This window comes from Cryptomeria japonica, chromosome 3, assembly GCF_030272615.1.
Source record: "Cryptomeria japonica chromosome 3, Sugi_1.0, whole genome shotgun sequence".
NCBI lineage: Eukaryota > Viridiplantae > Streptophyta > Pinopsida > Cupressales > Cupressaceae > Cryptomeria > Cryptomeria japonica.
This window is the reverse complement of record NC_081407.1, coordinates 617638148-617651371: the sequence shown is the minus strand read 5'-3', so window position 1 is coordinate 617651371 and position 13224 is coordinate 617638148. Positions and strand designations below refer to the sequence as shown.

Sequence of the window (13224 nt, the reverse complement as noted above, 5' to 3'; positions counted from 1 at the left end):
CTCTTGCACATTAAGGAAACTAAGGGCATGGTTGTCAGTGAAAACTACAAACTCTTTGGGCAGCAAGTAATGAAGCCACTTCTTCGATGCTTGCACCATGGAATACAACTCCAAATAATATGTGGAGTATCTTTGTTAAGCTTCATTCAATTTATCTAAGAAGAATGCTATAAGATGACCTTCTTGGCTTAAAACTGCCCCTATTGCCCTTTGGCTAGCATCACATTCTATTAGAAACAAATGATTGAAATCAGACAATCTAAGGGTTGGCAGCTCTGCAATCTTAGCTTTCAACAATTCAAATCCTTTATTGGCTTCCTTTGTCCACTTAAAGTGACATGTAATTCCTCCTTTAATGGTGTTGAGTATAGGAGCACAAACATGGCTAAAGTTTCTCATGAAATTCCTATAAAAAGATGTCATTCCATGAAAACTCCTAACATCACTTATGCCCCTAGGTATAGGCCAATTAAGTATTGCTTCTACTTTACTTGGATCCATCTTTAAACAACCTTGTGAAATGACAAAACTAAGGTAAACTAACTTTGTTTTCAAGAACTCACATTTTTCAAGGTTGATCTTGACTTGAGCCTCCTTCAAATTCTTCAAGACCATCTCCACATGCTTAAGGTGTTCCTCCTTGGACCTGCTGAAGACCAAAATGTCATCAAGATACACTATAACAAATTTACCAATAAACTCAACTAGGACTTCATTCTTGAGCCTTTGAAAGGTACTAGGTGCATTGGTGAGGCCAAATGGCATCACCAACCACTCATATAGGCTTGCATCGGTTCTAAAGGCTGTCTTCCATTCATCACTATGTCTGATTCTTATCTAATGATAAGCAGACTTCAAGTCAACCTTTGTGAAGTATCTTGCTCCGCCTAGATTGTCCAATAGGTCCTCAATCCTTGGCATGGGAAACCGGTACCTTATAGTGATCTTATTGATTTCTCTTGAGTCAGTGCACATCCTCCATTTTCCTCATTTCTTAGGCACTAATATAGTAGGAACAACACATGGAATCAAACTCTTTTTAATAAACCCCTTGTCCAAGATTTCTTGCACTTGTTTGGCGATCTCTTCATTTTGACTAGGTGTCATTTTATAAGAAGCTTTGTTAGGCAGATTTGCCCCTGGTATCAAGTCTATTTGATGATTTACATCTCTCATTGGAGGAAAAGAATCAGGCATATCATATCCTATAACTTCTACATATTTCTTTAGTAAACTTTGCACCTCTTGATGCACTTCACTCATTCGATATGCCTTAGCTTCACCTTTAGGATTTAACACTATAGCATAGCTCTAATTACCCTCTTGTTTTAATACCTTAAGAAAATATTTACCACTCAGCAACATGACACTTGACCCTACTTTCTTTTCCTCTTTTGGATCAAGTAATGGATCCATCTGATACTTCTGGCCATTCTTGGTGATGAGATAGTTGTTCTTTTCTCCATCATGACTGGCTTTCACATCATATTGCAGTGGACGGCACAAAATCAGATGACAAGAATCCATAGGCAGTATGTCACATAGTATTTTTTCTTTGTACTCACCAATTTCAAAGTCCACCCATGCTTGCTCATCAACTAAGACATGTTGACCCCAGTTGAGCCATGATACCTTATAACAAGTGAGATGAGGCAATCTTTTCAATTTGAGTTTATCCACAATTTCAACTGAGACAATATTTTCTGTGGAGCCTGAATCCACAATCACCTTAAAAATTTTCCCATGTGACTTACAAGTGGTCCTAAATAAACTTTTCCTCTATGGTGACTCTTGAACTTGGGATATCTTAAGCATTATTCTTCTCATCATTAAATTTTCTCCATCTATCATTGGGATATCTTAAGCATTATTCTTCTAAAGGATCCTCTATATGTTCCTCATTGGGAGTCCCCACTTCCTTCTTGGTTTTGAGGTTCTTCATTTCTTGAAGCATTCTTCCCTCTACCAAAGGTTCCTCTACCTCGAAAGTTTTTACCACCTATATGTTTCAGATTTTTCTCACTTCTCCTTTTGATCTGTTCCTTTTCCCTTAATGCCAACTGAAAATACTTATGAACAGTGTTTAGTGTGAGGATGCTTATTTCATCTTGTATGTTTTGCCTATGTCCATTCATGTATCTTACCAATTTATCTACTTCATTCTCATGCTTCCTAGCCCTCAAACTTAGCTTGCGGAATTCCTCAGTGTATACATTGACATCTAGCTCCCTTTGTTTCAAATTTTGCAGTCTCTTGTGGATTCGGACTTCATAATCTCCTGGTAGGAATTGAGCCTTAAGCCTTATCTTCATACACTCCCATGAAGTTATCTTTTTCTTGCCTATGTGTACCCTTTCTTCTTGCATCATGTTCCACCAAACCAATGTTGATCCTCTCAATCTTGACTTGGCCACATTTACTCTTTTCTCCTCTGCTACCTCCTTATAATCAAAATGATTATTTAATGCCTCTATCCAATTTAGTAGCTCCTCTCCATTGAGATTTCCTCCATCGGTGGGTAATCCATCCAAGTTATCTTTGGAGATGGATTTGACTGCATCCAAAAATAGTTTTTGGTCTTGGGGCATTGCTACTGTTGTCTAGTACTCCTCATCTTCCACTTCTTCATTTGTCTCATCTCCCCATTCTATCTTAACCTTCCCCTTCTCCTTCTTAACATCTCCAGTTCCTTTACTTCCTTCCCGATCCTTCAATCCTTCAAGCATCTTTGACACCATCTTCCAGATGGCTTCTAGAGTCATTGCCTTTGGAGGTATTGAACTTGTTGTTGATTCCTCACATTCTGACATACAACAATGTTTCAAAGGGTGGCTCTGATACCACTTTGATGCAAAGAGTCTTGGAGCTAATCCTATTCACCTTCTTGTCTTTCTTGTCTTACTCAACCCTTCTAACTCTTCAAGCCCTACCAATGGTACTTGGTAGGGGTTTTTCTATTTAGACCTCCAAGATCTAATCCACTTTGGATTTCCTCCAAGGTATAGCCATTGATCTCACACAATCAACTCTTCCTATTGAGCTTGCCACCTCAATCTCTGCACACCACTCCTAAGGCTCCAACAACCTCTGCAAAGGATAACAACACCAATTTGTTCTATGGATTAAAAATACATTTATATAGTGTCTTTGAAGTCTTTTAGGGGTTTCAAAATCTTCAATCATATTACCAAGGTTTCCTACCCTCTCTTTGTCTCTATCGGCTCCAAATAGGCCTAATACAATTAACCCTCCATTGGCGGTTTTCAAGACTTAGTTTGAAACTTTCCCACACAAGGTCACAAATAAATTATAGATTTGAGTACCCTTTTCAGTGTTACAAACAATAATGAATATTTGCATCTGGGTTTTTCGTACACATATGGGAACCAAAACTGTCCTATTTTCAAGGGTTCTAGGCCTACCGGGTGACTCACAAATTTGTTCTTGAAAGGGTTCACTAGTCAAAATATTTGCCAAAGATATTAAGGGATTATTCAAGGGAACTCAAAGGTCTTTCTAACCATGCATCATCTTGTCTTCTACCAATCCACTTGTGCTTTGAAACCACACATCTTCTGTTGTCCTAACTCACTAAGTCCTAGTTACGAGCTTAGGGCATCATTGCACAATCATCACAAAGGCCTACAACACCAAAAAACCTACTCTAAACATATGTACAGACCCTAACCTAGCATTCCACTTTATTTCAACTAGTTCCATCAATGGATGCTCAGGTTAGAGCCATTTTGCCCTTAAACCCTACTTTGCAAGGGTTTTACACCTAGTCACAAATTAGATCTCTGCAACCAAACACACTTAGAATTGCTAATCTACCTTGCTGGAAAGATTATTTAACAAAATCTCATTCCTTGCAATGAGATTCTATTGACAAGTCCGTATTGGACTGTATAATGAAGCAAAAACAAGGAAAAAATTGTCAAAACAATGAAAAGACAAGATTTCCTTAAAACACAAAAACTTGGTTTTGCATTCCAGATCCTCCAACCCGTACAATGAAGTTGTTTTTGGCTTATATGCTCATGATTTATTTGGTTGAACCAACTTTGCAACACCAATCAACAAGAATGCAACTTTTGTAAATGTTGCAAAATGTTGCTCAACAACTTTTACATCTTTTTTGTCACTTAGGATGCAGCATTGCACTCAAGTGCATTCCAAGGCTCCCAAAGGCCCTCTAAGCATCCTAGAAACCTAAAAACAATACATCAAACCCCTGTTACATGATGACTCTGATTAGAGTAATACAGCTGTGATCAACATCAACATTACAACTTCCTAGTCTTAAGAACATCCTGAAACATATCAAAGCTTGGACAACTCAACCATGGCTCCACCGAGTCCCAAATGGTTGGTCCATTATTACAACTTTAAAGACAACACAAAACTTAGAACAAAAAAAATTTATTTTCTTGGAGTGATGTGTGCCCTACACCATATGTATTTCCAATTAAATGAGCACTGAAAATCACACATATAAAGTAAAGATGTAAATATTGTAAATGTCCATAAATACAACAACTAAGCACACAAATAAACATAAACACGTGTTAGGTCAGCTCACAAAGACTGGCAAAGGAGTGAAACATGAAACCATTTATAAAATTTGAACTTAAAATAAACTTAAAAATTTGAAGCATGAACCTAAAAGTTATAAATAAAAGGAAGTTAAAATAAAAGATGCCATTAGCTAATTTAACATGACAATTGTATCACTTGAAAACTAATTATTACTTTTAAGAATGCATTTTCACCATTACAATTTTTATTTGACTCATGGTTGCACATTTTGGAGTTGATCTTGTGGACTAATGGCTATTTTGGGTCTAGGTAGAGATACTAATTTGGAAGTTCACCAACACTTGCAGATTTTGAAGTGACAACAAATCTATATGTGGTATTCAAACCTCAACCTAAGTTCAAATTTTCGAGTCATGTTGGACAAGGGGTGTTGGACTAATTGCTCCTCTTGGAGTGGATCTTGTGAATTAACCACTACTGTGGATCTAGGTGAGGATACTGATTTAGAAGTTCACTAACATTAATTTTGGTGTAACTACAAATTTATGTTTTCTAATGAAACAATAAATGTTGATGCATGTAAATTTAGAATTTAATATTATCAACAATACAACTTCATTTTCACAAAGTTACATAAACTTTAATTATTCAATATGTGAACCTCCCTTTTTTTTCCTGATTTATTCCTAGCTGTTTTTTCCAATACTAAAGCAATAATGTTGAAGACAAACCACCTTAACATAACTATTACCATGGTGGCATCTATATAAAGCTTTTGAATAACATCAAAATCAAAAGGTACGTTTTAATCTGGTCAATGCAAGTCTGCAGCCATTAAACTTTATTCTCTTATTTTATCCAGTAGTTTTCTAAGGTTCTGTGACATCCTTGGAATTGTGGGGTTAATCAAAAGCAACATAACAAGCATTTGAGATTCTTTCATAAAACAATTTTCTTATTACGTCGGCTATAATTCTTATTCTTCTTCTTTATATGGTCCTATCATTGCTAAGGATTTTGCTTTTGTCTATTTCTTGTTTGCTTTTATTATTCCCCTTCTTGTGTTCAATAACTACTCTCAATCTATAAATAAAATGACTTACATGATGGGAATTCATACCTATGTTTAATAGTTAACTTGGAAGAAAAGATGTCAAAGTGTGTTAAAGTGAGAGTGTTGAAGGGTATGAATTTAGTTGTTCAAGATTGGGCAAGTAGAAGCAGTGATCCATATGTTCTACTCAGACTTAGCAAAAATGTCTGTAATCCTTTTTTTTTTTCATCATATTTTGTTGTTATACGATGGTTTAAATCAAATACATTAAGCTTTGATTTTTAGATTTAAAAGTGTTAAACATTGAAAATTGACTAGCATTCTTAAGACTTTATATATTATTTAATATGTAAAATTTAAGACGGACCGTTGTTATTGCTTTTATACATTCCTTAAGATAACAGGAAGCACGCACCAAGGTTGTGGAAAAGAGCCTAAACCCAAGGTGGGAAGAAGAGTTTGTACTGCCCATAACAGATTGCTGCCTCAAACTAGTAACTACTCCAAATCTAAGCTTTTTTCCTTCATTTAGTTTCTCAAAACAGTGAATGATGAGAGAAAATGAACTAAAATGTATGATTTTGCAGTCTAATGACATTGGGTGGTTTGGAATTGGCAGGAAGTGTGGGATTGGGATAGTCCTCGTAAGCTTAAAAGGGATGACCCTATGGGAGAAGCTGAAATAGATCTCAATCATCTTGTTAATGGAGATACTCAAATTGTGTTGCCTACACCAGAAAACTGCTATTCTAAAAACAGTTACATTAAGCTATGTGCAGATGGTAAGAGAGTTCAAGAAGTGAGTTTGATGCTTCGTAAGGGTAAAGTTAGTACTGGTGTTGTGGAGCTGCAACTAGAATATCCAGCTTAGGATGAGTAATGTTTCAAGTTTTCCCCTCTCATAAAATCAACACCATTACTTATAATCCACTGTTTGGTCAAGTAAAGGACGTGGTTATCCTAAATGCCACCATTGATATATTTGTTTAAGTAACGTTATGTATAATGTATTTAAGCTTTAAATATGTTATTGTTTTAAATCTGATTTTGAATTTCAGTCAAAATATATAATATAAATATTTTCAATCTTTGTGAGATTGAACCAATATAATTTCTGATAATTTATTTGTATTCAATATTTCAACTATTAGAATTACTAAACATTTATATTCTTAATATTGAAAATAATAGACTTTTGAGGGATGATTTGATCAACTTCAAACAAATTTTTCATAACATTAAGTGGATGGTTGCAAGGGATTTCAACACCTCACTTGGGAGGAACCGTAGATTTTAGAGATTGCATGGGTGATTTTCGAACTTCCTTTCCAAATGAGAACTTATGGATATTGATTTTTGAACTTCCTTTCCAAATGAGGTCTTATGGATATTGTCTTGGAAGATTACTCTTTATCCACTCCAATAAAAGAGCTGGCAACAATCTCATTCAAATCAAATTGGATAGATTCTTAATCACTTCCAATTAGAATATAGAGGGAAAATGTAACCACAAGACCTTAGTTAGAATAAGATCCTATCATACCCCTTTATTACTAAGTTGGGACATGGGTTTTAAAAAAAGGTAATCAAACTTTCAAGTTTGAGATAAAGTGGACTCAATGTCCATAGCTAAACCTAGTTAGAAAATGGTGGAACATGGAGGTGAGAGGGATTGCACTATAAAAACTAATGTGAATAATTAAAATTGAAGAAAAACTCATAAGGGAGTAGAATAAGAATTCTTTTGGGAACACTTTAAATAAAAAAAGAGTCTAAAAAAAGGTTATTAGCTATTCCACAAGAAAATTACAAAAAGGAAGTGAATGAGGAAATGCATACAATGAAAAATGAAACCTTAAGAAATCCTCATAACAACATTGAAAAAGAGGAAATCTTTTGGTAACGTAAATCTAAAATTCATTGGCTCAAAATTGTAGACCATAACATGCAAAATTCTTCCACATTTCAACACTCAAGCATAGAGAAACAATACAATATCTAAATTGGTTATCAATGATGACACTAAACTCACTAAAGAAAAGGATAACTAAGCTAAAGGAGTAATGTTTTTTCATATAGTCCTCTAGAATAACCTTGCCACAAACCAAAGCTTGGAAGTGTACTGCCCCTCCTTGACTCATCCTTTATGAGAGGGTGTGATATACACTTTTAGATTTGTGCTCTAATAGTCTCTTTGACATTAGTGGATTCATTATGATTTATGTGGATGAAGTTACGACTTGGACTAATATGTTGATCAATCTTAAGCACACACTATTCATGTATGGATTATATTGCTTATCAGGTTATGATGGCATCTTTATTATGCTAACCTGATTCCATGATTATGATGATGATTGAGTTGATGTTATGATGATTGTGATTGTCTTCTAATGTCTTCATGATAGGGATGATGTCATACCACTCATTGCGAGTATGATATGGCATTCCAATTCTCTATAACCTGTTTGATTATTTATGATATATTATTGTATATGTTGTATCGTGGATATTGGTGATCACAGGATTGCAGGTACTAGACATCACTCCACCTGGTCTCACAAGTCTGAGCATGTCTTATCCCAATGGCAATTTGTTAGAGATGGCATGTGTTTCCCTCTCATACTTTAGGCTTAAGTTGTCTACCTTGTCAGTTTGTATTGTGGTGCAAGTTGGTGGTTAGAGTCTTGTGTCGATGTTAGACCCTATGTAAGGTTGCTTGAGGTATTGTGAGTATGTGATTTATATGTAATTAATATAGTATTAATATTATAGTTGATTTATTTGATGGTTTGATTATTTGATTATTATTTGGTTGGTTATTTAATATTTATTTGTATTGGCTTGATTAATGATTAGTTGAGCTTGATTTATTTAATTAATTGATTTATTGTTTATTGGCTATTATTAATTATTAATTATTTATTAATGCTTTCTTATGTTGGTTTGATTTTATTGTGTCAACTTTATTTATTTAATTTTTTATTTATTAATTGGTTTTGATTTATTATTTATTATTTATTTATTTGGGCCTTTTGGATTATTTTAATTTATTTATATAGTTGGGACTTTAATATTTAGTTGTAATTAAATTATTTGGGCTATTATATTTTATTTGCCCATAAAGCTTACTTTATGCTTTTGATGCATTAATCCTCTTTTATTAATTTTTAGAGTGATTAAAATATTAAATATAATATAGAATATAGCTTACATACCCTTTTACCTTATTGGTTGATTACAAGGGGGTAAGTAAATAATAATATTTTATATTATTCACCTCAAAATCAATTATGGCAGGTATAATATACAGTTCTTAGGAATATTTTGATTGACCGATGCATTTCTATAGTTTTCAATTAATTGTTTATTTATTGAGCTTTCTACAAATGCTACTGGGTTAGCTTCCAAGAGATTTTGGCTTGCATTTGGAGATTTGATTTCGCTGGAGCTTGGATTTGAAGATTGTTTTGCTTGGTTTTGTTGGATTGGATCTACTCTACCTCGAATTTACTTGCCATTATGATGTTTTTCCAGGTTGAATCTTTTACTTTATTTTGCATATTGGTTTTCAAAAAAGCTTTGTATTCACTATGTCTCTCAAAGATTGTTTTCCAGGATTGTTTGGGAATTGGATATTGATATTATGTTGTTTTTATTTTAATGGGAAGATATTTATGGTGATTTCCTTGTACAAATGTTATGGATAGATATATGTGACTATGATGTTGTATGTTGCTCTATGCTTGCTTTCACTGTGTTTGATATGGATTTTCCCTTCACTTTGGGTTTGGGAAACCACATTTTATCTTTTTTTTAGTGTATTGAGTCTTCATTGAATCCTATTTCATGTTTAGGAGTTGTATTTTGAGTTCTAGGCAAGTTTGAGTAAATTTGTATAAATGAGGTGTTGGGAAATGGTGTTGATTTGGATTATGAGATATTATAGTTTTGTTCTGAGCATTACTTTGGATTTTATTTTCCCTTTTGCACATTTTGGGAGCTTCATCTATTCATTTTGTGAGCCCATGAACAATTCTAGGCAGTTTCGTCAATCCATTTGTCCATTTGTCATGTTTGGATTATGGGTTCTATGCTCCACAAAAACACACAGATGCACTAAAAGACTACATGGATGCATGAAAAATAATTCTTGGATGCACTAATCTACACCATGTATGTGCTAAACTACCCCACACTAGTGATTTTGATAGTTTTGTCTACTTTGGTCACTTTTAGGGTTTCCAAGTGTCTTCTAGAGGCTTTGTGTGATTGTTTTGGATTCTCAAAGAGGTCATTTGATGTTGTATTGCTCAATTCATGGTTTATTTGTGCTCTGGTAAGATGGTTAGTGCCTTACCATTGAGTGTATTATTTATATGTGGATTAGCTCCAGCAAGAGGGAAAATGCCTTGTTGTTGAGGAATGGTTATGAGAGCTCCAGTGAGATGATTATGCCTCACTATTGATAATTGGTATTGATTTTGGATTATCTTTTGATCACATATATTTTCCTTGGTCCATTGATATATTGATTTGGTGAAGGCTCTTTCTTTGCATATGGGTGTATGCTTCAATTTGTATCAGTGATGTTGTGACTATATTTATGTCTTTAGAGAGCCTTCGTGATGTTGTCGTGATGTTTCTTTGGTTATGTTTCACCCTAAGGTATTGGTCCATGATTATGGGAGTGGGCTCTTGCATGTGTGGATTGGAGTCGTGAACAATAGATCATTAGGGTCTAGACAGACCAAGGAACCACATGAAGAGTTTTCCTTTGTAATTACAAGTGATAACCTTAATAATTGATTAGTGGTTTTGGGTAGTTAGGAATTCATTTAATCAAGATAATGAAATTGGTTTATGGTGCGACACCTCATAGCCCTTGAGTGGAGACTAGGGATGATCTTGGGAAGACTGTGGAGATGGTAAGACAAACTCCCTTGATTGCTCATAGGTTGAGATGACTCCACATGTCTATCAGCAGTGAGGATGGAGATCCCATCGTGTTGGGCGGAGATCTCGATATTTATATATTACACCCTTCTTTGTGAGGATAGAATGTGATGACACTCTTTCCCTGCATGTGTCCATGATCCTTATTCTTTTTTGTTGATTAAGGCTTTGGGAGTTTTTGATTTATTATTAGCCTTGTGATGTGATTTGATTCAATTTTTATGGTTGTTATCTTGTGGATGTCTTGTTGATTCCCTTAGATGTTAGGTGTCAACCTAGGTCTTGAGTGTGAGTTGGAAACCCATGTCATCTCCTAGCATGGGGGGTGGTTCCTACTTGGTTTCACATGGTTGGGTGGTTTGATTCCTTCTTCCATTGGGATTTTCTTTATTGGATGCTTGTGTGCATGGATATGGATTTATATTGTTTCATTATGTGGATGGATCTTTGGAGCGTAATCTATGTAATTGGAATTGATATCATATTTTTTGTATCTTGAGAAAGATGTAATAGTAAAGAAGACTATGTAATTAGTATCTTGTGGACCTATGCATTAGGACTTGTAGTGGGTTGATTTCAGAATGAGTTGTATTGAATAAGATTGTTGTAAATGGATATTCAATGTGTATGTAGTTCTAGATTTGAAAGAAATTAAATGATTGAATGATACGATTGGATTATCTTGTGTATATATTGTGGATGGTAGTGGATATGTTAACAATCATGTACACCTTGATTTCAAAGATGTCAATCTTTAGTGTTAGTTATCTTTGGTATATGGATATGAATGAGTAGTTGATATTTATATGAAATCTATGATTCTTCATTATGCGAAGCTTATTTCTAGGTGTTGAGAAAGTATATTGTGTCATGATGACATTGTAAATGTAAAGGAGATTATGTACTCTTATGTCTTGTATTCTTATGTACTGGGATGTGATGTAGTAGCTGGGATTATGGCTTGTGAGGATGTGAGATGTAGTAATCATTGCATTGGAATGTATTGTAATAAATTTTTAATGTGTAAGAGATGGAGATTTGGATTCTGTATTGGATTTGAAAATGGATGATTAGTTTATGGGTAAAAGCACAAAACTGTGTCACATTTCAGGCCAACTTATCAGCACAAGTGAATTTAAGTAATTCTAACTAAAAATTAATTTTAGTCAAATATATGGTCTATAGAGATTCAATATAGCTATCTTATATATGGGCCACAAATTTTCCAATTGGAATTTCCTACTAAATGTATATTTTATAAAACTCTGGGTCTAATTACCAAAAAAAATATTCTTTTTGAAAAACTTGATGTTTCAACAACTCTTACTCTTATAAATAATTTTTTTTTGAAATGTAAAAATACCATTTTATAGATCTATGAGTGAATTTTCTAAAATATACATCTTTTAATATTTAATTAGTTTTTATATTTTATATTTTATATTTATTGAAAGTAGGTTATCAACACTAAAATATAAGGTTGGTTATCTTGTAAAGGAAAAATACTAAAATTTATTTAAAAATTCTGAAAAAATAAATGCACTAGTGAAAAGATTTTATGTCAAGATAATATAATTCGTTTCTAATTTGGATAAATAATTAAGAAAAAAGGTGATGGAAAATGAAAAGAGTTATATTTCAGTACACACAACTTTTCAAATTTATTGAAAAATATGTATACATAAGAAATAGTTTGAAATATATATTTGCATTAAAGGATTAAGTTATCAATATACACAAAAAAAATTGAAGAACAAAAGGTAAAATTTACTATATAAAGTGTGACGCCTCATGTAACTTCCATTTCAACATTTTATCAACAACTAAATTATAGTGTTTACTTTATAAGAAAGTATATTCAAATAATTTTTAAATTTTTTTAAAACATTACAAACATAATATACACAAAAAAATAAATATTTTATTAGTTTACATCAGTTTAAAGTTTAAAATAAAAATTTCTATTGATTCAATATAAAAAGTTGAATCAGCATTAGCCATTTTTTTTATAAAAGTGTGACACAACTTTGTGTGTTTACCCTTATATTGTTGGAAATTTGGAGGAATTGATTATGTGTTGCATTGATGTTTTGTAATTGATGGCAACACTGACAGTTTTGGTTGTTTATCGGTTTTTGGTTGGTTTTGGTAGAGTGGTTGGATTATGATCTTGATCCGGTATACTCCAATATGCTTTGGTTTGTGGTATTGGTTTGGATATGTCATTCATGCTATTCCGATGCATGTCATGATCAATTGGTTCAGGATTTCATGACTCAAAGCTATCATTTGTTCTAGTAAGCCTTTTGGTCATCGGTAAGGGTTTTACCGACATAGCTTTGTTGAAGATATTTTGATGGACGTGATAAGTCATGTTGGTGTGGCTTCTAGATGGCTATCAGGATACTATTGGTTATCTTGTTTGTGTTCTCGTTGATCGGTGATGTTAGATTTGGTTTATGGTGACCTATTTTGGGTTCGATGTTATCTAGGTTTTGGACCAGTTTATGTAATGTGTTGGTGGATGTTCTTGATGTGTTACCATCAAGATTTAATGATTGGTTTACATTATTTTCGGCCTAAGCCGACTTGGCTGACCATTGGATTGTGGGTTTATATTATGAATTTATTTTATTATCTTTTAGGTGGCCGACCTAATTGTTTAGGTCCCAAAT

At 33.6% G+C, this 13224-nt stretch overlaps 1 protein-coding gene across 1 annotated transcript; it reads left to right on the top strand.

Moving 5' to 3' along the window:
- The first annotated feature begins 5657 nt into the window (after window positions 1-5657).
- LOC131060142 (GTPase activating protein 1) lies at window positions 5658-6592 on the top strand. Its single transcript, XM_057993253.2, has 3 exons — window positions 5658-5797; window positions 5998-6087; window positions 6213-6592. Exons 1-3 carry the CDS (start codon window positions 5690-5692, stop codon window positions 6462-6464), a joined length of 450 nt encoding a protein of 149 aa, XP_057849236.2. The 5' UTR covers window positions 5658-5689; the 3' UTR covers window positions 6465-6592.
- The last annotated feature ends 6632 nt before the right edge of the window (window positions 6593-13224 follow it).